The sequence below is a fragment of the Myxocyprinus asiaticus genome, chromosome 44, assembly GCF_019703515.2.
Source record: "Myxocyprinus asiaticus isolate MX2 ecotype Aquarium Trade chromosome 44, UBuf_Myxa_2, whole genome shotgun sequence".
Classification (NCBI taxonomy): Eukaryota; Metazoa; Chordata; class Actinopteri; order Cypriniformes; family Catostomidae; genus Myxocyprinus; species Myxocyprinus asiaticus.
Window position 1 is genome coordinate 27,012,913 of NC_059387.1, and position 27,157 is coordinate 27,040,069.

A 27,157-nucleotide genomic window follows, 5' to 3' on the forward strand; every position below is an offset into this window, starting at 1 on the left:
CCTGTTGACTGTATAACATCATTTACAACTAAAAACTACAACTTGCTTTTGGTACCACTCTGTAGATATTTCACCCAGATACTGGAGCTCATATGTGTCCATATGTTCCAACAACACTTTCAGCTTTGACCACTGAGGGCAGTGGTAAAATTTTTGGTAAGCAAGACTGATTTCGGCAGCAAAACTTTCAGACTACTGTTGCTGAATTCAAAGTGTGATAAGTCTGCATTCACACAGAATGCATTCTTGCATCCTGCCTGTGCTAGATTTTCATAGTTGGTCTATGGATACGTGCTAGATAGACATCTTTGACCATTTGGACGCATCTCGTGCCATGAATGTTGCACTTTTAAGTTGCTGTTTCAAGTTAAATGAAGATCAACTTTTAAAATCGTGTACTGATACCCCTGTGTTCAATTCCATTGAACGTGTCTTGTGTGAATGTCCCCTAACAGTTGTAAATAATTTACAAATAAGCACAATGGTATGACCATGTTGATTAGGACAAGGTACTATGAAAATATAGTTTTTGGATACATACTACATGTACACTTTCATGTAAGGGATGGTACAATTTGACTGCTTTAAATGGTAGACATGACTGTTCCTTTATGCTGAACATAGGCAAAACACCAGTGTCTCATGAAGACCCCCCTAGGTTAAACAGAAGGACGTACGCACGGCCCATGTTGATTGGTTAAACCAACGTTCCCCATGAGACATGGTTGCCAGCCTTTCAATGTTCTTGCTTTAAACACTCCCTGATATACAGCTGGCCTGTTAAAATTATTCCCTCGCTGCCTTCAATTTGGAGAACTGTAGAACGTGACAGACTCCGTGGCGGCACATTGGAGTTTCCAAGTCAGTGATGCAGACCGTGAAAGCTTTTCTCAGGTGATAAGGCAAGGTTTATTTAATTAGAACACATAACTGTTAGCTTATGACATGGGTACGTACACAAAATGATATCGGCACATTAAAAGAAGTGCAGTGAGGATAAATTAAACAAAAGGGTCACAAAAAAGAAACTAGAACAAAGAAACATCATTAAAAAAAAAAACTCTAAAAGGACATAGAAGATAGAATGTACAAAATAGAAAGACAAACATGATAATGATGGAAAAATGAGAATTTAGAAATCAAATATAAACTCGGAATATCCTGTCTCTATATTGAAATCCCTCCCAATATTTTGCTACGTTAATGGTTATGTGATATATGAGGGGAGGTATGGCAGCAAAGTCATTAAAAAAGAAAGCAAAGAAATCAGGGCAGAAAATGGATTTCTTTTTTCTCTCTGAAAGAGGTATTGTAAAATGGATGCGTTATAGTAGCTGCCGTAGGATAGAAAACAATATTTTGGGTTTTTATAATCTTTTCTATTTGATGTGATGGGAAGTGGGACTTATTTCAGAATAGATACCAAAAATTAGTCATTTATATTGAATACATGGAGAAAAATTGCACTGCAATTCAAAAATGAAGCTGTATTGCTAGTGATGAAAGAATGCACTCATGCATTATGTAAATAACATGGTTAAACACCAAACTAATGCTACCATGGACAGTAACTGCAATTTAAGTTTAAACAGATCACCAGAACACGACTGTCCAGATGGAAGGAGGGAAAATCCCTTGTCAGTAATTTAGATATCACTTCCATATTTTAACGTGGGCTGAAACAAATGCCCATCCTCTTTCCATCCAAATGATGAGAACACAGTTGAATGAATGGGGAATGAACTGACAGATGGAGATTTTTTTGGAGAAGTACAAGCCATAAGACTCTGACTTTGAAAGTGAGTGCATAGCTATTAGAGCACATGGCTACATACATCATGTGTCACTGTAATGTATCCAATTTTACATTCAGAATTCAGATTAATTTTTTTCTGTGAAGGGATAAAGAATAATTTATACATTAAAAAAGATGCACAAATTATTTTAAATAAAATATAACATTGACACTCAAGCCATACACCCAGGTTGTCATTAACTTTAACTGCCCACTCTTACACTGTCCTAACCAGGCGCAATGCGATTTTTAACCAGAATCAAGTAATCTGTCTGTTGCGAAACAGCACACTAATACACAGTCAGAGCATATCTGATGTTTAATATTGGACCAATGACATTTAAGTGTGGGTGGGGTTAATCGGCATGACGCCACAGAAATAGAAACCAAGCAATCGACAACATGTTGGTTAGGACAAAAACTCCAATTTACATGGACGAGATTATCGCTTGCCACTTCATCGCATTGCTTCTGGTTAGGAAACAGCATTATATTATGAATGATTTTGATGTACAGTATACACACCACTACATAAGAAGCCTATAATAATGCACAATTCACACACGAATCCACCTGCTAGATGAATTTTCTTCAACTTCTGTTTCATCTTAGTCCTTTTCTCTTTTTTTGCCAGCAAAGTCAGGACAAGTCAAATGGCAAATAACATTTTCTCAACAAACAATTACTGCTTGTTTGATTACACTTACAAATAGAAGAGGCATTAGGACGGAAACATACTTCATGCAAGTATACAAATGCAGACCCAAGTGCTTGGCCAATTTTACTGTGGCGGTAACAAACCCCAGTACTCAAAAAGGCGATAGAGTTACCTTTAAAAGTTTGTGCCATAAAACCGGATGTATTATTGTTCAGGTAAGTTGCTATAAATGTATTGACTTGCTTGCTTGCTCAGCAATATTTTATTTCAACTGTTGCAGTTTAAATTCGGCCATGACAGCAGTCGACTGGAAAGAGAACACTTACTCTAGAAGCAGACAGTCCACACTAATGTCCACTCTAGCGCCCCTTGCGGCAAAGTTGAGAATGCAACACGTAGCTAGACGCACCTGTGTTTGCGTACTTGCGTAGAGTATGTTTCCGGCTTTACACTCATGAAGAAGACCAGTGTCATTGCGTCTTATAAGGTGCAGAGGCATTTGATGCATGCCATATTCAAAAATTGGTTTTAAGTACAAAATATGCATTGATGCTATTGAAACTAATACACAAGGCCTCTTCTTTGACTCAAGTAGGTGCATCTAGAGTCTTCTCAGCTTCACCTAACCAGAGAGAAAGTGAGACTTCAGGAGTGGATGGTCTAGTTCCGCTCCAGCAGTGGCAGTTTTATGCTGGGTTCATCCACGAGCAGCTTCATATGGTGCAGTAACAGGGAGCAGCTCAACTCCACACTCTGTGGTCTTACATTGCTAGAGCTTTAGCAGCTAAAGTATAACGATCTTACAGTGCGAGTCCTCAAAACTCTCTTTAAGATATGCATATACATTTCTACACCCAATAAAGGGCGCAGCAATATAGTACACTATTGGACATGTATAATCTGTACCGCTATAAACACTTGAGAGCTGTGTTGATAGGCTAGAAAATGTAATTCCTGGCATGGCTAATCCAGCGTAGGAAAATCCAATGGTTGGTGTTGGATATCATAGACCCTGACCTTTATTTATTGGGTTTATAGACCTTAGTCAGAGTAGCCTCCATGTATAACTTGAAGCGTACAAAATGAAAAAGGTTGTGAGAGATAAATGTAGCCTATAATTCATTCAATATGTTTTACTCTTGTATAACAGAATTTGTTTAGCCAACAACACATTGATCTTTTCACGCATTTCCAATGGACAAAAAAACTCCAGAAAACAAGGGCAGTGAAAATGAAAATGTTGTCATTCTTTTGTGTTTTCCATAGAAGAAAGTCATATGGGTTTGGAACAGGAAATTTCTTTTGGTGAGTAAATGATAACAGAATTTTCACTTTTGGGTGAACTATGCCTTTAAGACTTGTAAAGTTTTTTTAAATCGTCGTTTTAGCATTTATAGCGTTATGTTGTCATGGCAACAAATTGTAAAACTGGATATAACTTTGCCCAGAAAAGTAAGTGATTTTTTTTCACACAAAAATCCTGTTAACATTCATATTGTTTGCATCTTGTGGCTCTGCTTTTGAAACAGTATTTTAATGTTTACAGATTGATTCACTTATATTGTAAGTGCCTCACTGTAAACCAGTATTTTTTATTTTATTGTTAAGAAAAGGAGAGACAAGATGAAATACATTTTTGTGGTAATCAACATTATGCCACAAATGCTGTCATTTGAGCTTAACTTGCATTGAACCCAGAATATTTATTTAAGCAATGGCTCATAGATTTACAGGCTTTCAAAAAAAAAATTTGCTAAATGCAGATGAAATTGAAAAACTATTGCCGGCGGTTGTCGTTCAGTCTCAGGATTTAGCATGAGAAAAGAGACGTACACTAGCAAATTTTAATGAATATCAGGGATATAAAAATGACATTAGGATAGGCCGATGTCTCAGTATCTTCCTGTGAATGAGAAATCAACCCTCCCAGTGGAATGTACTGTGGAGGTTAAGTGATGGCAAAGTAGATGAGACTCTCTCTGGGGTGGAAGTTACAGCACACAGATCAGGTTTCTTTGGTTGTCAGGGCATCCAAGTTTTTTTTTTTTTTTTTTTTTTTTTTAAATCGACAGCACAAAAGAGTGCCAGAAATTGGCCGTAGTCTACCATGCCAGCCAGATAACGTGGACAATAGGGAGAAATGTAAAACACCTGGGCCGTGAATTTCAGTGTCCGTTGTGTACCAGGTCTTTTCAAAGCTCCAGTGCCTGCGTGCCTATCATGCCAAGCTGAATGAACTTCTGTTCCCAGCAACCACCACCCCCTACCTGCCTGTCTCATCTGCACAGACACACATGCACCTGGCTGGACACGACTGGCAACCCGTCTGCTTTATCTCCCCTAGAACACAAGCTAGCTCTGCTCTCTCAACACAATCTATTCTCACACACACACACACACACACACACACACACACACACACACACACACACACACACACACACACACACACACACACACACACACACGTTGGTGCAGCTATCCTTATGAGAACTCTCCATAGACATGATGATTTTTATACTGTATGAACTATAGATTCTATCCCCTAACCCTAACACTACCCCTAAACCTCACAAAAAACTTTCTGCATTTTTACATTTTCAAAAAAACATCATTTAGTATTTTTTGTTTTTAAGCGATTTGAATTATGGGGACACTAGAAATGTCCTCATAAACCACATTTATAGCATAATACCCTTGTAACCAGTTTGTAACCTAAACAATTTCCTCTTAAACCACCCCACCCCACCCCACCCCACCACACACACACACACACACACTTGTTGTGGTCATTATATGGATAGATAAATCTAACAATGGAATTTTCCCTCAAAATTGCTTTTTTCTAAAGACACAGTTCATCCAAAAATGACAATTCTGTCATAATTTACTCTACCTCATAACATTTCAAAACCGTGTGACTTTCTTCCATGGAACATAAAAGGAAATATGTTGAAGAATGTACTGGTTGCTTCTTTCCATGTAGTTACAATGAATGGGGGCCAGAGCTTTCAATGTCCAAGTCTTCTGAAGTCATACAATATCTTTATGTGAGGAACAGGCTAAAATTTAAGTCTTTATACAGACATGCAATGACATAAATGTGAGTAAAGAATTTTCATTTTTGGGTGATCTATGCCTTTAACATATTCATCATAAACCAAAACAAATCTATATACAAAAAAAAAAAAGCCTTAAGAAACAATCACATATGAATACCAATATACAATGGGAACCCTTTCGCTTCTATGAAGTCAAACTTCTAGAAATCCAGTCTTTACATTCAGGAGTGACGTTCTGGGTCGGACAACTCTGTCCCCCATGTCAGGGCGAGATTACATCATGATGACCGCTTGTCTTAAAGCCGCTGTTCAGTTCTTGGCATGTTCGTTGTGCTCGACAAACACAGAAAGACACTGAGCAAATCAAAGAAGAACTTTTTAATGAGGAATGCTCAACATCTGTTGGTTTGACGGGAGATCTCAAGAGGTCCATCCAATGGAGAGAGAGACAGAAAAAACAAAAACAAAAAAACACCCCGATTCGACACAGAAGGGGGAGGCAGCCAAGTTCAAAATGCCATCATGCAATAGAAAAATGACTCAAGCAGAGAAAGTCTCTTTCTCCACACATGCAGACAGTGGAGAAATTATTTACATTCATGCTGGCAAACTTTGTCTTTTTTTTTTTATTCATGCTACAAAATGCCAAAAATATAAAATAAAATGATATAAAAAAAGTAAAAAAAAAAAAAAAAAAGCACAATGTTAAGTTTAAAAATCTCTTTGTACTTGTTTAGAGTACATAAGAAAAACTTTAAAATGATCAATGTTCTCTTTTTCTTCTTGCTTCCATATAAAGTGTGTCTAAGCGTCTGTGTATGCATTTGTTTTTGTGTCGATCTCTGTGTACTGTGCAACTGTACATGGCAGTGACAAGCGTCATAGTCAAAGTGTGGGAGCATTCCTGCGTGTCTTCATTCTTTATTCAATTTTCTTTGCGTTTTCTTCACTCTAGAGAGTGAAGGAAAGAGTGAGCGGAGCAGCTCTTGGCTGGAGGAGCATCAGATCAGCGAAAGCCTTTGAAGGGCACTGGTGCTGGGCTGAGCAGGGCAGTGCACAGCTGAAAGATGCTTTGATAAGCTGGAGAAGAGAGACCGGCAGAGAAAGACAGATATATAGGCGGAGAGACCCACAGGGCTGTCACTTCTGAGCAAAAAAGGCTCCGATGGTCACTCCTGCCAAGCCTAGTGCCGCCAGTCCAAGCACTTTTGTTAGGTACGACAAGGGGTGGAACATAGAGTCTCTCTGCTGACCGTACAACTCCACAAAGGCATCCTAAGAGAAAGAGGGAAAGAGAAAAGTTAGGGCTGAAATAATTACAAACATGCATAATTAGAAGTCATCCTCTATTAGTTCATTGTAACATTTGACAATTAAATTGCCAAAAGTTTGGGAACATTTCACAGCAAAACCAATATAGATGATGAATGTATATTGGTATGTGTTGGCATACACTGCAAAACTGCAAAAACATTTACAATTGCATATACTTAAGGGTGAATTAGGGTAATCTGGGACATTTTTGCTACAACATTCTAAATGACAAACATTTTTTCAAACAGAAAAGTACCCATGTTTACCAAAGACAAACCTGATGCCATAAGATAAGCGTGGCTAGATGATTTGCCAATACGGAACTGCCCTACAAAAGCAAAACACTATATCAAAGTAACTATGCCAATACTGAAACTGAGAAAAAGAGCTTTAAGTTTTTTGGTTTTAGTACAGATTTTGTCATTACTGCAATTTTTTACACTCTGTTTTCTCTGAATTTGAGCATAGTTGAGCCAAACCCATAAGTCAAGTGACTTAATTCAAAATTCAGTGACAATTACCAGACAACTAAAGACAAACGTGTCAAAAAGGGAGCTTATTTTTAATTTTGAGATTGATTACGTTGTGATGTTGAGGGGTACATTGATTGTCAGAGACATCTCATAGCAACCAAACTGATATACGATGCTGCAATGCTATTGTTACGATAATCAAAAGAGAGTGTAATTAACCGTGTTTCGAACGCCTGTCTCTGCAAAATGTTTGCTAAACATGTTTTATTACCATTTAATGTACGAACTTTGACTTGTTAATGGATATTATTTAATAAAAGTGAATGTTTGTCACTGACTGTAAACCTCTCCTGGGTGCTAAAATGTTTGTGTGATGTAACACACAACGGCATCTCGACGAAATGGCAGTTGAAGATTTTCGCACAAGTTTCCAAGTTAGAGTCCGACATAAAGTGTCATTCCGTTGCACTTTCCCCAGCTGAAAGGTGGAAATTCTGACTCTCCGAGTTGAACGCTATCTGAATCACCACAGCAACAACAATACGGAGCATCACAGTTTTCCCCACAGGAGCAAACACTTGGGGAGACACACACACACCAGGCGTGTGTGGCAGTGGACTCAATGTGCTGCGAGTGTTTCAAACAGCTAGACAGAGCGCAGCTAAATGGAACAGAATGCAGCGACTTCAAAACTGAACTTCAACTTAACACGCATATTAAAAGCGCGATGGTTATGGCGTCTCCTGTTAAGCCAACCATGATTTGAAAATAAATGGTTCAGACAGTCACTAAAAAAACTGGTGCATGCTTACTAAGTTTACTACGGTATCCTGAAGGAAGAACACACAGACGCGCGTTGAGCTCATTCTTTCATTGTTTTGGGAAGCAAATCTTCAAATAATGTCAAAATATGATGCATTATATTTTGATTATGCAATCTTTAATAGATTATTTTATAACAGCCTATAATAATGAATAGACGATACACTGGAACAACAAGATGCAATGCAGCAGCCAAAGACGTTTGTCAGACATGTTATTATATATATAGTTATGTACATGTCATTGCCCCTCGAGTACTCGATGAGTACTCAAGTAATTAGTCCGAGTACTCGAGTAGATAAAATGATCAAAATGCCCATCCCTAGTCTAAAGGACATGATTTTGGTCAAAACTCAACTTTGACAAATTGTTTAATTACTGGTTTGCTTTTGCACAACAGTACACTGATATGATAGATGACACTGCTACAAGTATAATTATGTTTTTTTAAATAAATAAATATATATATATATACACACTCTCACACAGTATATATATTGAATTAGATTACTAAAATTACTTTTAATTTTGTTGGACATTTTATTACTTAATTACCAAATTAATGATTAGTTGTAGGGCTATTTGTTCATTCTGATAAAATATAAAGTGAATAAAGATCTAAAGCACACAACACTATGTCACACCCCGTTCAGTGTCTGATAGCAGGTCTGTAATGTGTATGTGTGTCAAATTGCCATGTATAGGGAAAAGATGTATCTTCTCAAGAGGGTTTCTTCAACAGACACTCCACATCTGTGCAGCCAAATTCCTCTGGGACACCATCCAGCCCAAAGACAGAGACACGTCAAGAGACAGAAAGAGAGAAGGATAGGCAGAAACAAAAGGAGGCAGCTTAAATCCATAACATTGAGCCTGACTCCCTGTGAGCCCACTCACAGAGACAGAGGACAGGAAGAAAGGAAGAGCATATAGGAGAAGACAGGGTCTCTCTGCCAGGACTTCCTCTGTCTCATCACTCCTACGCACAACGCCGTCTGCTGTTTCCTTCTCCAGCTGTGTCTCTCTAAATGCAGCCAGACTCGCTACAGACCAACCAAAGCATCTTTCACGCGTCTGAAATCCTACACTCAAATAAGAAGACTTATCTGCATTTGGCATGAGCAAACGACAGAGTTCATCCCCCTCCTGTTTACAGGGCCATTTATATGGAAATAATTAGGTTCTTTCCCCCAGAGCTGGTAGTGTAAATGAATAGTGTACAGACAAAATAAGGGACAGCCCCATTCAAAATATTTCCAGGAGAATTCACAGCCGTAGGTTATGACTGCTACAAAACATGTCTGATGCAACCAAATGATACCTTCGATCTAGAGTGCTTCTCGATCTTCAGGCTGTTGGCAAAGCTGCATGAGGTACTGGCCCCCTGTGTAAACAAGTAGGTGTTTGTGAACGGTGATGTATGAATGTGAGTTTGCATTGATGTTTATGTGGGTGTGAGTGTGTCTCCGAGGGTGTTTTTGTGTTTATCATAAGATTTCCCCAAGCATCCACCCATACATTTCAGTTTGAAACGCTCATGTTTCTCCTTAAAGGGATAGTTCACCCAAAATTAAAATTCAGTCATCATTTACCCTCATGTTTTTCCGAATCCGTATTACTTTTTTATTCTGTGAGACACAAAAGGAGATTCTAGGCTGTATGTTAGTCTCAACAACCTTTCACTTTCATTGCATTTTTTTTTCCATACAATGAAAGTGAATGGTGACTGAGGTCATTCTGCCCAAACATCATCTTTTGTATTTCACAGTAAAAAGAAAGCCATACAGGTCATGTTGCATCCTTATTGGTTTTTGTGACATGGCATCATGATGTTTGCACACAAAACGCACGAGAACCAATGAGGTCTGATATTACTGACGCAGCTAGTATTTTTAATTTGGACTTTGTTTACAGACTTTATCAATGATTTGATTTGATATTAAATACAACTTAAAGTTATTGTATACCTTCAGAAGACTTGAAATATGACGCATGAGTCACATGGACTACTTTTAGGTGCTTTATAAAGCATTAAAGTGAGTGACGATGTACACTGGTGGCCAAAAGTTTGGAATAATGATTTTGCTGTTTCGGAAGGAAATAGGTACTTTAATTCACCAAAGTGTAATTCAACTGATCACAAAGTATAGTCAGGACATTACTGATGTAAAAAACAGCATCCTTGTGTAATCATGCTAAATTGCTAATTTGGTACTAGAAAATCACTTGCCATTATATCAAACACAGTTGAAAGCTATTTGGTTCATTAAATGAAGCTTAACATTGAATTTGTGCTTGTTTTCGAGTTGCCACAGTATGCAATAGACTGGCATGTCTTAAGGTCAGTATTAGGTCAACAATGGCAAAAAAGAAACCGCTTTCTCTAGAAACTCATCAGTCAATCATTGATTTAAGGAATGAAGGCTACACAATGCTTGAAATCGCCCAAAAAAAGATTTCATACAAAGGTGTACACTACAGTCTTCAAAGACAAAGGACAACTGGCTCTAACAAGGACAGAAAGAGATGTGGAAGGCCAGATGTACAACTAAACAAGAGGACAGATACATCAGTCTCTCAATTTGACGCCTCACGTGTCCTCAACTGACAGCTTCATTGAATTCTACCCACTCAACACCAGTATCAAGTACAACAGTAAAGAGAAGACTCAGAGGTGCAGGCCTTATGGGAAGAATTGCAAAGAAAAGGCCACTTTTGAAACAGAAAAACAAAAAGAAAAGGTTAGAGTGGACAAAGAAACACAGACATTGGACAACAGATAATTGGAAAACAGTGTTATGGATCTTAAACCCATTGAGCTTTTGTGGGATCAGCTAGACTGTAAGGTGCGTGAGAAGTGCCCGACAAGACAGCCACATCTATGGCAAGTGCTCCAGGAAGCGTGGGGTGAAATGTAATCTGAGTATCTGGACAAACTGACAGCTAGAATGCCAAGGATCTGCAAAGCTGTCATTGCTGCAGATGGAGGATTTTTTGATGAGAACTCTTTGAAGTAGTTTAAGAAGTTCTGAACATTTTTTTCAAATTGTAATAGTAATTTTTCACATTATTAAAGTCCTGACTATACATTGTGATCAGTTGAATGCCACTTTGGTGAATAAAAGTACCAATTTCTTTCCATAAGAGCAAAATCTGTACATTATTCCAAACTTTTGGCCGCCAGTGTATGTACTTCCATTGTATTGAATTCAGCCAATTATTAAAGAAAATGATTAAATTGTTTCCTTTTGTGTTCCACAGAAGAAAGTCATATGGGTTTGAAACGACATAAGGTTGAGTGAATGAAATCATTTAAATTTTTGGGTGAACTATCCCTTTAAGAAGAGTGTGAAGCTGAAGCGTGTGTATCTCTTCCCACTCTTAATCTCCAGATCCCTGTGCAGTGCACAGTTCCCTCCTCAATATGTAAAGTGATGGTTTTATTGTGGCTGACAGCGGAGCATGATCATCCTGCAGGCCCTTTCTGGGCCCCGGCTGGCCCAGCAAGGGGGGCGCCCTTCGCCCAACTGTTTGAATTATATTATTCCATGTTTCACAGGCAAGAGAACTTCAGTGGAAAACAGAGAGAGATGAAAAGTAGCAACAGGGCCTACTTGAATTTCCAGCACGTGCTGGGACACAGAGCACTTGAATCCAGAAACATAAAATAAAACCATCCATGATTTGACAGGTATTCAGGGACAGAGATAGATGAGTGCTTGTACATGAGCAGATTTATCAGGCCTCGTGTTAAAATTAAAATGTGCTGATGTAACACAAAGCTAGCAGAGCAGCATGTAAAAAGGCCATTAATTTAACTTGTGCTGGAGTTATCCTGGAACTCGAGACATGCATTGAACAGAACAATATATACAGTGGAGACATTTCAAAGCAGTGTTATTAAAAGACTTGAGCACTTTGGCAGGTAAATGCTTTGTTGAGAGCAGAGCAAGTGTTTCACAAATACTTGTTATTTGATCAGATATGTTGGAAAGTGGAAGTCTTAAAGCATTTTAACACTAGAGCTTTTAGTAAGGATCCGTTTGACTTCAATTTGGCTCATTTGACTTAATTTTGGCTCCATTTTTGCCACTGTGTCCTCCTGAGACATTACCTAGTTAAAGTAATGAACATCTGCCACTAGTGGTATTCATGTAGATGATGCAAACTTACCATAGTTTCGAATTTTGTCTTGTTTTCCAGAAGTAAAATAAACTATTTGCTAATGGATTAAGAAAAATAAACTTTGAATTCCTTTGTTCCCATTGAATTGTGTGTTTTTCTTACTCCATCGGCAAATAGTTTTTCCTAACCTAGGGATGGGCATTACGAGTAACATTTTGTAGTCGAGTACTCTAACACAGAAAAGAGTAATTCATTACTTAAAATGTAGAATTTAAAAAAGTAAATAAAGAGTAAGACACACATGTAAAACTCATATCCTATTGGGTTTTCCCAAATGTCACCCTTATAGCGGTTTAAAATTAGATACAACTTATTCAATTTAAAAGTTAACCTGTTTTCCTAATGAAAAAATGCACTATGCATGAATAACATCTAGATAAAAAAATAAAAATAAAAATAAAAAAAATGCACTCATGCATAGAAATTTTAAATAATGACAGAATTTGTATTTTGGGGATATTTTTGTAAGCTTTATCTGAAAACAATTTTATGTCATTTTGCTTCTCAAGTTAATGTGGGAATGGACATTTTCAAGTAATTTTGTAGATGAGTACTCTAACCCTCAAAAAATGTGTATCCAATTACTCATTAATTAAAATACACGTTAAAAATAACACGGATTACACGTACGTGAAATCTTTATTTTGTTTTATTAACAAACGTTCCTAAGAACAGTTTCAAAATAAGATTATTTTAACAAACTATGCTTTTCTTTTTGGGGAAAAAAAAAAATTAAATGAACAATATGCATTAATAAAAATGGAAAATATATATTTTTTAAATAACAGCAAAAATATTTGCTCTCACCCGGAGCTTACATAGAAACCAATACTTATGGCATTAGGGTAATGCACATTCAGTATATAAACTCTGAGTCTATATAAAGGCTAGCAAATGTTTATAATTTCACATGCTATTATTCAGAAAATAAGTTTTTTATAAAATGTGCTCTGTCGGTGTTCAGAGATTTAACACACATACACACATACTTGTCTGATAAGCATACTTGTCCTCGTCCATTGGTTTGCATGACCAACAAAAACCAAAAACAAACAGAGTAGAATTCAACACGAATCAAAATATTACAAGCACTTGACTTTGCTTTAGAAGCACAGATGCCATGATAGCTTCTCTCATCCAACACCTCGACGACACACATCCACAGCGCTCCCCCAGTGGACTCAATTGTAACTGCGAGATTTGGTGAGAGATTAAGAGGGAAAATTCAGTGCTGCTCATGGCAGGCAAATGCAGAAAGGAAAATTAATTTGTGATATTTGAGTAGTGTTTTTACTACTCGAGTAGCTTGTGCAGAATGAGTACTCAATTATTCACATCCTTAGTAAATGTATCTTGTTTTATGGATGTTTATCTATTTTAACTGGAAAAAAAAGACAAAAACACTGATTAAGAAAACGATTCTTGTACCGAGGGAGGCGGAATCGAACTTGGGTTCAGACGAAGCAATCAAACCTGTTGCCACCTTCTTTTACACGGGAGACACATAATTGGAGGTGCATGAACATCCTCTATATTTCTAAATATCACCCCCCACCGTATTGAGTCATGGTTTACTCCACTTTACACCATGTAGCGCAGATGATTATATTTAACCATGACACAAGAGCCAGGCTCACTATTTGTTTGCACCACTAACAATGACTCCCAGCCTTATTATCAGGAGAAAGCTCCTGACTATCTCTCAAGACATCTCCACTGTTTTCTCTCTCTCTCTCTCTCTCTCTCTCTCTCTGTGTCTGCACAGGCTATAAGAACACCTGGCACAGAGCAACGTCGAGGGAGTGAGGGGGAGGGTGGGATGGAGGTGACAGATATGACTAAAAGAGGGCTTTAACAATAGCATGAAATGAGCTCACAATATGTCCTAATAAGAGCCACAGGAATTAGTGGCGGTGGAAATGTCAACCCAAGCAGCCTGCTGGGGACAGGGTGTCGTTGCAGGCATGTCTGACTGCTCCTGATGTGATGAGGGTATAAACGAGAGCCCTGGCTGCCCCATCAGCAGAGGAGGTGACAGGACCAAGCTGGGAGGTGTTGATGGCCACATGTCCACATTCCTGTTTGCTCTCGTTTTTTCCCTGCATTGGTAAACATCCTCATTACAGCAGCTTCTGCCCTGTATTTGAACAGACTCACTCTGTTTGCCCAGGGCCACTGTTAATGGCCTCCAAAAGCTACTTTGCTCTCCTTTCAGAACGCACACGGGTACTGGTAGACAGGTAGAAACAAAATGACAGATGCTAGGTGATCATCGCCATTGTCTGCTAACTCTGTAATCATACGATCAAAGAGCAACAAATTAACAAACTTAGGGGGGAGTTCACTAAGAATGAACTGCGGCCAGTAAAAGTGGCAAGTATTTGCGCTAGTTTAGCGCCTGATTCATTAAAGGAATAATGCAGATCAGGCAATGACGCAAAAGTGGCCACAAATTCAGGGCTGAACGCCCATTTGTATGGTGCAATTCCCATCTTGTGGGCTGAGTGCTAACTGAGGATGCAGCCAACCACCGCAATCTGGCACACTATGCCAAGACTGTAAAGCATCTAGGGCCCGCGAGCTAATTTAAGAAACGTAGTATTGCAGGTGAACAGAAAGTCCTACTGACCAATCAGTTAGTGCTTTCATCATGAATATTAATGAGCCTTCCCCTGTCATCCTACCCTTGAACTATAGTTCAGAATTGCATACTATCATACTACTCATACTATTTTCGCCATAGACACATATGACAGAATTAGTAAGTGTAGTATGGGTTGTATGCCATTCCGAACTCAGCCCTTATTTTTTGGAGTGCATATTGCTCCCTCCAAAAGTGTTACAAGGCAGCACTATAAACAGCAATTGTTAGCACAGCAACTGACTTTGGATGCTTTGCTCAGTTTACTCTGTCTACACCGCACACCTTAATATATGCCAAGTTCTAACACTCTTCTCCATCATTTGATCTTCATTTGATGAATTATTGTTGCCATGATCAATAGAAAATGTGCACAAAACATATCTTTTTCACAAAATTAAATTTACCACCTGCTTTTGTCGAGCAGTAATAGCACAATGTTTACTATGTCAGGCTAATAGCACAAATTCTGTGAATGAAGTGCAATATATAGTATTATGAATCTAATTTACATAGAAAGGAGGCGTGTTTGCATGAAAGGAATGACAATGACTCAAGACAAATACACAAGAAGCAGCACAGTTGTGCCTGCTTGAACTAGATTATGGGTGGTTAGTGAATAAGATGCAGGTTTTTGCGTAGTGCTTGTGTAAAACTGCCACAACTGTATGTGAATTTCCCCCAGACTGTGTAAAAGCTCTTAAAAGGAGTTAAACTTACAAGCAGTTTGAATTAGCTGTTACTGAAAATGTTTACCTCAAACATCCAGTGAGTGTGAACAATGCGATTGTGGTGATCAGGGCATGGTCGAGTCAGTGCAGAGCGAGGCCGGGATGGACAACTGGGGAGAATTATCTCTCACAGCTGTTGGTGGTTGCGGTGTTAGCTGGAGAGAAATAAAGGTGCAGCTAGAGCCAGGAGAGACTCACGGAGAGAGAGACACAGAGCTCTGTGTGTGTGTGTGTGTGTGTGTGTGTGTGTGTGTGTGTGTGTGTGTGTGTGTATTTTTGAGTGTATTTATGTGGTTCTGAAAAGCACACCGTTATGTCAATGTTTTTAATTAAATGGATTGTTCACCCGGCTCCTGCTTCCTCCTTCACAAGAGAGTTAAGGAACTTTGTCACAGCGATAATGGTTGATTTGTGAGCAGGATGTTGTTTTTTCTTTGGTTCCATCTTTCAATAGCAGAGTCCGTTACTGGGGAGCGTTGGCACAATGGTCTTACAGAACACTACAAGACTTCCTGTGGTGAAGGAGGTTTGGTTGTAGTATGTTTCAATTTCAGGATGGGCACAGCCACAAACGAAAGATGGTTAATGGGGACAAGAGCAATGGACTGGCTGACTCTGTGAATGGAGTCTTGATTTGAGAGTGTTTTATAGCTTTGTAAGGCAGGTACCAGTTGGCTATCATGTGCAAGTGTCATCACATCCTTCGACTGAGAATGAGGCCAGGAGATGACCTAATGTAGAAACAGATGATCAAGTTCACCTTGGAGAAGAGTTCTACTTCTCCTTTTGAGATAGTAAGCAAGCACACAAAGATTTATTCTGCCAAGTCTCTCATTTCCGGCATCACTAAGGAACAGTTATAATAAATATCTGATCTCATTAATTCTCAATAAGATTCTCTTCACTCAGGAAAGCACAAATGCTTCCTTTCTCATACATCATTCAATGAGATGTGTTGCATGTTTGCAGCTGTCATGCTGGCAATGCCATAACCACAGGACAACTTGAGATCATGAGAGGGATACCTGTACTCTGGGGAGAAAGTTTTCACAGTCAATGTCTATCGAAAATACACAAAATTTTACGTAGCTGCTTTGTACTGTATTGAACACATGGCAAATAAGCATTAAATATTATGTGTCTGATGTTAATTAATTCATGTCAAACATATCGTCTTAAACAGGGTTTCCACACGTTTTGTTTAAAAATGTCTATGGATTTTCCAGTTGATTGTGATTACTGGAGGTTTGTGACCAAGGATTTAAAAAAAATACATACTTTTATAAAGCAAATACAAAGAGCAATTTTTAGCCAATGAAATACTCTAGAAAAAATATACAGATGTATAAATATTTAAAAATAAATGAATTATATTTCCTTGTTTTTCTTTTCTCATGCCAAGTATTTCAAAAAAACTAAAAAAGTTTTCTATGGGGTCAATCACATCATGCAGCACCACGAATAGAGCAGAACACAGGTGTCTCAAGATGTGTTTTAACAGTTAAGGTTCAACTTATCACGGTGTCTAAAAAACATGCGCACATGCGCAAGACACTGAAAAAACAAAAACAAAAGTGAATCACGGCGCAACGATCAAAGATGGTCCTTATAACACAGGGCTATTCAACATCATCAACACATGGGCCAGATGAAAAAATGTTTTGGGGCATGCGGGATGAGCAAGAATGAAATGCTTCTTTATACAGACAACAGTTCTGGTATGTTTGCTTATATATAAATAAAACATCTGTTTAAAGCTTTAATTTTTTTGTAATGATAAATATTTCCACCTAGCAGGAAATTCTGAAAGTGCTTTCAAAATTGAAGTAAATCAGACTGATACTGAATATTTTACATCAACAACGAAGTTTGTTTTAGATACAATGGTTTCACTTTTGACTTTCAAATCAAATGTATTCTTGACCAAATTAATGAACCAAATTCCGAACTCATGCATGTCAGTTGCCAATTATTTTAATTCTTTAATCTTCCCATTCCATCAAAATTATGTGTAATGACTATTTGAAGCACAGCCTATGAAAGCATCCAAAAAACACAACCAAACAGTCTACCAAACAGGGCGCTCCTGCACGAGACGCTGTAAGAACAGCGAGACGTGGCGCAACGTTCAAAAACGTCCATCTAGCACGTTATCATAGGAAAACAACTGAAACAAACCACGGATGTATGCAAAAACGTGTTCATGTGAACTGCATCTATGACCATGGGAGGCCTGTATGAACTTGTGGACTGAACTGTAAAACATTTTTAGTACAGTATTAGCAGACAGTTTTATCCAAAGAGATTTTACAGTACACAAATTCCAAGTATAATCTCACTGGTGCAACAAAAGGGGTTAAGTATTTGTTCAAAAACACAGTGGTGAGGGCTCTATGGGGATTGCAGGGTTTGAACCAAGAACCTTGTGATTACCAGCCCTTACCTTTAAACACTATGCCACCTCACTTCATGTCTTTGTTTCCTAAGTGGTGCCAGACTTGAAAACAGACTGCTGGACATGGGAGTAAATGTATTTCCATTCCTCATGCACTGTATTGAGATAATTCTGGTTATTTTGTACCAGAATGCTGAATAAAATCAGTGAAGGTCATTGGATGGTTGCTGGTGGCCCACCCCATACAAAATTGCCATCATTCATCTGTTTTGTTGATTGTCTAGGAAATGCAGCTGGTGATGGAACTCAGGAAAAGGGTCTTATTAACATAGTCAAGAAAGGAGGAATCTTTTATCTCTTTCTTTCACGCACACATGAAATGCATCAGGAAGCATTTTAATTTAAATGCATATTAAACAGGCACGGAGGAACTGACCCGTGAATGTGAATCAGCCATGTTTGTCAGACTTTTCAATCACAAGAGTACCGACTTAATAAATCATCAGACTAGAACAACAAATCCTTTACTAGAGGGATGAACCTGCCGTCTGCTGCAGATTGTGAACTGATCCACACATCTTTAAATTTATTATAAATGAGACAATGGTTCTAAACAACAACTTCACCCAAAGAGCATCTCATCCCTGCTAAACAAACCGTTGGGTTTTTGTGGTCAACAGTATAACATGATCAAGAAACCATGAGCAACAGAAATTGCAGAGCTTAGCAGTAAGAGAAGAATACCCTTTTATCATGAAATTAAGTGGAGAGACCGATAAGACACTGTTGGAGCTCTGTGCCAAGTCAGTTCCTTATTAGACAAGGTGGTCAGTGCCGTAATGGCATTTGATGCTGACCTGCACCACACTTCCTGTCTTTAAATCCCAGTGTGTGGCCATCCTCCAGAGCTCTACAGGTCAAAGCCATAAGGTCTGAGAGACTGGCAGTGGCAGAAGTTAAGAGCTGGGGAAAACAGAAGTGTGGAGCTGGGGAAAACAGATTGCACCTTGACCTTGAAATCCGATGCAAAAGGTAACAGCTCTTTATTAAACTCCTGACAGTGCATTGGAACAGACAAGGGTATGTCTCCAGGCTCTAGGCTTCCTATATTTAACTGCATTATTCATGCCCCCTTATTTCATGCATATTCTTTCCATTCTTTTCTCTCTCTCTCTCGTTTGCATATCTCTCTACCAGACATGTGCTTTCTAATTATTTCATACGTGGTGCCTGGAGCAAGATTCATCATTCACTTTCTAAATCTTATCTGGTTAAATCTATTGCAACCAAAAAGAGAATATTGATTTTTTTTTTTTTTTTTTTTTAGAATGATGGCAAAAGTAAACATGCCAGGAGGAGTAGGGTAAAACAATCAAATAATCAAGAAAAAATAAATGTAAATATACCTCTAGACATTTGTATTCAACTATATGACAAAAGAAAAAGCGTCATAACAACAGTACAATCTAATGTGCTTAAAAGAAAGTTTCGGTTTCAGTACAAGTTAAACTCAATCGACAGCATTTGTGGTATACTGTTGATTACCACAAAAAAAAAAAAAAAAAAAAACAAACAAAAAAAAAAAGCAGAAATCGTAGTTACAGTAAGGCACTCAGGCCTACAATGGAAGTGATTGGGCATACCAGTTCTATAAACATTATACACATTCTACACTGTTTAAAAGGTATTGCCACAAGATGTAAACATTAAACATGTTAACATGATGTTACTGTGATAAAATAGCTTACTAACCTTATCTTTGTAAAGTTATCTAATATTAAAACGTTGTTGTCACAGCGGCATAATGCTGGTAAACCCTATAATCTGGCAAATGGCGTAACAAACACACATCTGTTCTTATTCACTTTAAAAGATATTCTTGGAGGATGCTTAGCTTTGTTCATAACTGCATTTGCCATGAGCACTAAAAGTTCTGCCTTTATTGATTTTCAGCAAGTGGGGTTCTATTTTTTGCATTCACCAGGGAAAAAATGGTTTGCTAGTTCCTCCCAGCAGAGATGCTTTCCACATGTTGCTGAAAGCCTGTCCTATTGCGACTAAACGTGAATATGCTCTATCTGTTTCAAATTGCTTATCCAGGACAAAACATTTCCGCCTTCTACCCAGTACAGTTACAAAGCCGGGGGGAGGTTTATGAAGAATGAGGTACGTTGGGATTCAGAACACAGGCCCCATGGCTTCCACATCAAAGCAAAGCCTCTGGTATACACACATGTCGTCTAGTGGTTCTGCACTCCATAATTCTCAGTCTGATTCCATCTGTGTGATGTGGTACCCTGAGGACTGCACCGCTGAAGAGGACCACAGGGGCCCCTACAGTCACTGCTGGGCCAACTGAACTGTGTAGGGCGGTGATTCTCACCTTCTCTCCATTCTCCTAATGACCGTATATTACCATCTAAAAACAGCCATAACACAACTAATTAGAAAGACCATGCATGACTCTTTTAGGTCAGGTTGGGTGGAAAATTTGTGGTTACTGGTATCTTTAAGTGTAACTCGCTGTTCACAAACGTGACGATGTACATTGTGGAGATTGGACGTTTTTAAATTATTTTTTTATATATTTTAGCGTCTACTCTATCCAATATGCACGACGTCCTATGCCTATGTAACGTGGACATACAAATGGAAATCACTTCATTGCACACAAGGAGCTATAAAATATAATTGCACACTAGCAGCTACAGGTATTGTACGATGAGTTCAGCTGAAATTGCGAACACTGAAACAGAAAAGCGAAAGTAAAACAGGCAGCACCAGGAGCAGGGGGTGATATGCGCCCTTTCAGTGCGAGGGATCGAATGTCTGTTTGAAGCATCAGAGTGATCTGCTCTGACTGCATAAGAGAAAATTAAAGTGAAATGAGTATTAATAAAATTAATAAAATAATATTTACATGTATTGAGAGACTAACTTATTTTAGAAAAATACTATTTTAATTTAAAATATTTTAATTGTATGTAATCAGTGACAGTGTGCAAGTAGCATATGTATCTAACATAATTCTGTATTTTCAGTAAGCAGAATTATTAGCTAGTATTTCCATTTGGTGTCACCACTGCCCTGTTCTGGGCTGATTTTTAGTCCCAGTACATCTCTGATGGCCCATTTAGCACTTTTAAGAACAGTACTTTTAGCTAAATTTTAAAAGGAAAGGAACTGTTTTGCATTTCTTTAAAGTAATAATAATTATAAAAAACTTTCAATTTGAACTTTTCTTGATTCAGGCTTAGTTAAAAAAATCGTGAACCGAGCCGAACCAGGAGTTCAGTGTCTTGAACCAATCCGAACTGAGAGATGACTGAATTGTTGCACCCCTTTTTAAGTGTCTTTTAAAATCTTCACAATTCCTTGCACAAAGGAAATGTCTGAGTCTCAAGTGTAAACAATGAATTTGTTACATAAATGTTGGATAAATGGCAACGATAGATAATATATTATGCCTAGTGATTCCAGGAGAGATGCTCAGTTTGGCCCAGTAGTTGAATATCATTTGTAATCTCTTCCAAAAAATATTGTAACATGTAACATCAAGTAATGTCACATCTAAAAAATGGCAGTCATCTGTGATCCCTCTGAATTGCTTGTTTCACTTGCCTTATTTAGCTGTGTGTCATTTTCTGGCATTCTCCTATCATAAACAGCCTTTTTCTCAGTTCTGTCATGTGAACTTGGTGATCTTCATTTTCCCAGGCTGTTTTTAAATCTAAAGCCCGCTAATTCATCCCCTCTCATGCTTCAAGATAAAAACTTTTTTTTTCTTATCAGAATCACAATCAGCTTTATTGCCAAGTATGTTTACACCTACAAGGAATTTGTCTTGGTGACAGGAGCTTCCAGTGTACAACAATACAAAAACAATACAAAAACAGCAGCAAGACATAGATAATAATAAAAAATAAAAAATAATTATACACATACATACAGACACACACACACACACAGACACACACATACACATACACATACGTAGTGCAAATCTAATACAAATCTGTTATCTGTTATCTGTTATGTACAGTGCAAAATACAAATCTGTTATGTACAGTGCAAATGTTGTTTTTTTTTTGTTTTTTTCAGAGGAATGAAATGGCAGAAGAGGCTGGATGTGTTGGATAAATATGAAAAAGACTAAACTGTGTATTGCACATAATTATTGCTCAATGGGGCAGTTTAACTGTTCATGAGATGGATAGCCTGAGGGAAAAAACTGTTCCTGTGCCTGACGGTTCTGGTGCTCAGAGCTCTGAAGCGTCGGCCAGAAGGCAACAGTTCAAAAAGATAATGGGCAGGGTGAGTGGGGTCCAAAGTGATTTTCCCAGCCTTTTTCCTCACTCAAAGTGTATAGTTCTTGAAGGGGGGGGGGGGCAGGGGGCAACCAATAATCCTCTCAGCAGTCCGAATTGTCCTTTGTAGTCTTCTGATGTCTGATTTCGTAGCTGAACCAAACCAGACAGTTATTGAAGTGCAGAGGACAGACTCAATGACTTCTGAGTAGAACTGTATCAGCAGCGCCTGTGGCAGGTTGAACTTCCTCAGCTGGCGAAGGAAGTACAACCTCTGCTGGGCCTTTTTCACAATGGAGTCAATGTGTGTCTCCCACTTCAGGTCCTGTGAGATGGTAGTGCCCAGGAACCTGAATGACTCCACTGCTGCCACAGTGCTTTTTAGAATGGAGAGGGGGGTCAGTGTTGGGGTGTTCCTCCTAAAGTCCACAATCATCTCCACTGTTTTGAGTGTGTTCAGCTCAAGGTTGTTTTGACTGCACCAGACAGCCAGCTGTTCAATCTCCCTTCTGAATGCAGATTCGTCTTCATCTCGGATGAGGCCGATGACAGTGGTGTTGTCTGCAAACTTCAGGAGCTTGACAGAGGGGTCCTTGGCGATGCAGTCATTGGTGTAGAGGGAGAAGAGTAGTGGGGAGAGCACACATCCCTGGGGGGCACCAGTGCTGATTGTACAGGTGCTGGAAGTGAATTTCCCCTGTCTCACAAGCTGCTGCCTGTCCGTCAGAAAGCTGGTGATCCACTGACAGATAGACATGGGAACAGAGAGTTGGTGTAATTTATTCTGGAGTATAGCTGGGATGATGGTGTTGAAAGCCAAACTGAAGTCCACAAAAAGGATCCTTGCACATGTCCCTGGTCTGTCCAGATGTTGCAGGATATGAAGCAATCCCATGTTGACTGGGCCTTTCAAATCTGCAGCAGAACACATTCAGGTCATCAGCCAGTTGTTGGTCCACCACAGGGTTGGGGGTAGGAGTCCTGTAATTTGTGAAAACTTGCTTTTCAGCTTCTCAGAGTATCTTCTTTTAGCCACTCTGATTTCCTTGTTCAGTGTGTTCCTGGCCTGATTGTACAAGACTTTATCCCCACCATGTATGCATCCTCTTTGGCCTGACGAAGCTGCCTGAGCTCTGCTGTAAACCACGGTTTGTCGTCGTTGAACTTTAAATAAGTCCTAGGAATGCACATATCCTCACCTAAACTGATATATGATGTAACAGCATCTGTGAGCTCGTCCAGGTCTGTGGCTGCAGCCTCAAAAATACTCCAATCCATGCAATTGAAGCAGGCTTGTAGTTCCCGCTCTGCTTCATTGGTCCATCTCTTTATAGTCCTTACTACTGGCTTGGTTGATCATATGCTGACACATCAAGCATTGTGTTCCTAAAATTGCTCACCACATGCAAAGACCATTCGATTTACATGCTAGGGTAAATCTGGAATTAAACGTTTCATTAGCATATGATGTGTTGGAGGTTTGGCTTCATGGCCAATGCACAAACATGAGAATTAGCTTAGACAATGGCCTACAGGGTGGGTGGCCACCATCAAAAAAAAAAAAAGATCTTGGTATTTTGTTCCTCTAAGTCTTTCTGTCATTCTCTCTATTGAAAAACGCCTTATACACACAACAATTTAATAACATCTTACAGCAACAAAACAATCACTGTGTTTCAGTTCATGTTCAATTGAAAAGCATGTGGGTTGGTGGGTGTTGGGGGTATGTGGGGGCAAACGGCAAACCACCGATTAGGATGGTCACCAAGCATTGCCAACATGTGACAGGTGTGCCCCCTCCTTCACCCACTCTATAGCTTCCTCCTCCCACACCCACCCAAACTCAACAGTGGGTCATTTCCTTCTTTAACATACTGTGTTTCTTGTCTTTTGCCAGTGAAGAAAGCTGCTTTACAAAAAAATACTAAATTTATTCTCTGATATATTTATCGGTCTACTGCTTTGCTCTGTTTAGAGACACAAAGAAGCTCAAATACAGCACAGCAGGGCTGTTTACAGACTCCAGTGGACCAGAACATTGATCAAACATCATCTATGACAGTATGGAAAAATCAGCAGGTGCAGAAAGGGTAAAGTTAAGAAGTGCCAAATTTGTAAACGCCAAAAGGCGAACATGATTAGCTTACCATTAAAACTTTTACCCTCATCACTGAGAAAACACTGTGACACCCGTCTGTTACGGAGGGGAATTTCCAGTGTTTGGTAAACAAAAAGAAGCAGGTACTAAATCAAACAGGAGGGTGCTGGCTAGGTAATGTTAAAGATATGGCATTTTGATGTAGAAACAAATCAACAGGAAAATCCAATACAGACTCCAACAGGGAAATGATACGACTACAGGACATTCATGGATGAAAGGGCACAAAGAAAGGGGGAGATGTGTTGTTTAAAATTAGAACAGGAGTAAGAGGAAAACACAGGTGTGTTTATGGAGACACCATCTGGTCTTGTATGCTGGGTTACTGTGCTGACCCAAGGCTAAATGGAGTAAAATTAATTTACTTTCCCACTCTGATGGAGTAATCAGCATCCCATGCAAATTCACTGAATCCAACATGTTTGGTAAATCTGCTTGGATTAACAAGCTAATCAAGCCATTATGTGACTGGAGTGGGGACACGTTACACATTAGCAAACCTCTCTAGAAAGTCATGAGTTTGGAATTCAAGCTTGATTCAGCCAAGTAGGACATGTTCCTTGATCAACATCCTTGATTGGTCCTGGAACAACATTTCTATTCAAAACCTATTATTTTATATTGGTGCAAACCCCATCCCTAAGACCAACCTTAAATGGACAGTTCACCCAAAAAATGAAAAAGAATGAAAAAAAATTCTGTCATCATTTTACTCATCATTTACCCTCAAGTTATAACAAACCTGTATGACTTTCTTTCTTCTATGGAAGACTAAAGGAGATGTTAGGGGCTGTTTAGTCCATTCTTGCACTAAAAAAGCTAGACACAGAGCAACAAATATAATAGAATGGTGTCTCCAGACACGCTTTAAAAGTTTACATTCTTTTTAACAAATGCGGCACACCCGCATGTGACACAGAAATAAAACCAAGACGTGCTGCAACAGTCAACGACATTAGTTTAGTACTTGTTTACAAAGAAAAAAAATGGTAAACAGTGCAGATGAATGTAAATGTGTTCGCTGTAAACAGCGCCTTTGGCAATATGTTAGTCTGAGTCACCTTTCACTTTCGTTGCTTTTTTCCATACAATGAAAGGTAATGTTTACTGAGGCATTCTGCCTAACATCTTATTTTGTGTTCCATGTAAAAAAAAGTAAGTCATACAGGTTGGGACAACATGAGGGTGAGTAAATAATGACATTTTTCATTTTGGGGGATGAAAATAAATGAAAAATGTATGCCTCTATATGGTGTCAATGTTTTCATTGCATTCACTGCAGAAATGATCGTCAGTAATGAAAGTGAATGGTGACTGAGGTTATCATGTTTAAGTCCCCACAATTCTGCCTAACATCTTCATTTCTTCAACATCTTCATTTACAAATTTGGGTGAACTATCCCATGGCTTGTTGGTTACACACAATAGGAGAGGTGCATCAATAATGGTAACTAAAAATTACTATGAGTATAGCCATTATTCATTAACTAGTACTGGGACGATTTATATGAAATCTTTGGTGAAATCTGAAATGGTGAAATCCCTACCCAATTTTTTACTGCTCGTGTGAAGAGTTTAACTGTAACCAGCAAAGGATGGCATCGTACAACTGGGACTGGAGTTTACATAAGCACGTAAGCAGTAGTTTGATGTGTGTGAGTCAGTGCTTTCTGTAGAGGTTTATTTGTGTGTGTTTGGGTGTGGGGGTTTAAGTGGAGACTCTGAGTCATGCCATGGACGGGCTCTTCATTTGCTCAAGGTGAAATCCCTGAGCAGGTAGCGATATGCTGACAGATGCAGCCGCAGTACCGAGAGAGGGGAAGACATTCGCAGACATCTCCGCACCAGAGCGCTATGTTCCAGCAGCACCCTGCAAGGGAGCAGACGGGCTGATGGCGCTCATCTGGGCGAGGTGTTAAACGCTGACAGCCGAAGCACAGTTCTGAACCGTCTGCTCGTCCTAATGAAGCTAGCCAACATTTGTTGGCTCATCTGTTGAGTGCAGCCGATGGAGGCGAAAAATTGTCAGATGCATGAATTATTTTTCTGCTCAAGCTACCAGAGCTTTCAAATTTTGCTTTCTTTCTGTGCAACGGAAATGCATAGGGCAGGGTTGGCTGGTTAGAAGTGGAAGGGGATAGACACAATAGTGCAGAGGATGTATGAAGTCTGAACCATTGATTCAGGGACCTGGCTTTACACCAGCTCAGAGTTACCAGTGCCTCTCATGTTCCAAACCCATGAGATTGGCAACTCAATCCCTCCCCCAAGGCGGAAAGAGTTGGAAAGAATAGGAAAAGAAACTAAACGGGATAGAAATATTTTCAGTATGCTTTCAGATACACAATGGCTGTTCAAATAGCTGAGGCTTAACGTCACTGTAAAGTCAGAAGGGGAATTTTGGAGTTTCGTGAGCCCACGCCTCGCTGGTTTCGTTCCCAGCAGCAGTGGAGCCGAACTTGGGTTCCATAAACTTAAACATAGGGAAAGAAACTGAGAAATGGTTGCAAAATGATGCATTCATACCTGATTATAAAGGACCAATATAATTTTAGAAACACTAATGAAGATTAGAACTACTTCTGACTGAATAAACAATAAAAATTTCACAGGCCA

The 27,157-nt window shown here is 39.0% G+C and overlaps 1 protein-coding gene across 1 annotated transcript in view; it reads right to left on the reverse strand.

Moving 5' to 3' along the window:
* Positions 1–894: 894 nt before the first annotated feature.
* Positions 895–27,157, reverse strand: part of LOC127434146 (apoptosis regulator Bcl-2-like) — a 74,595-nt gene continuing 48,332 nt past the window's right edge. The window contains exon 2 of the mRNA XM_051686679.1: positions 895–6,790. Coding sequence (XP_051542639.1) covers positions 6,656–6,790 — 135 coding nt within the window. The 3' untranslated portion in view covers positions 895–6,655. The remainder of the gene's footprint in view (positions 6,791–27,157) is intronic.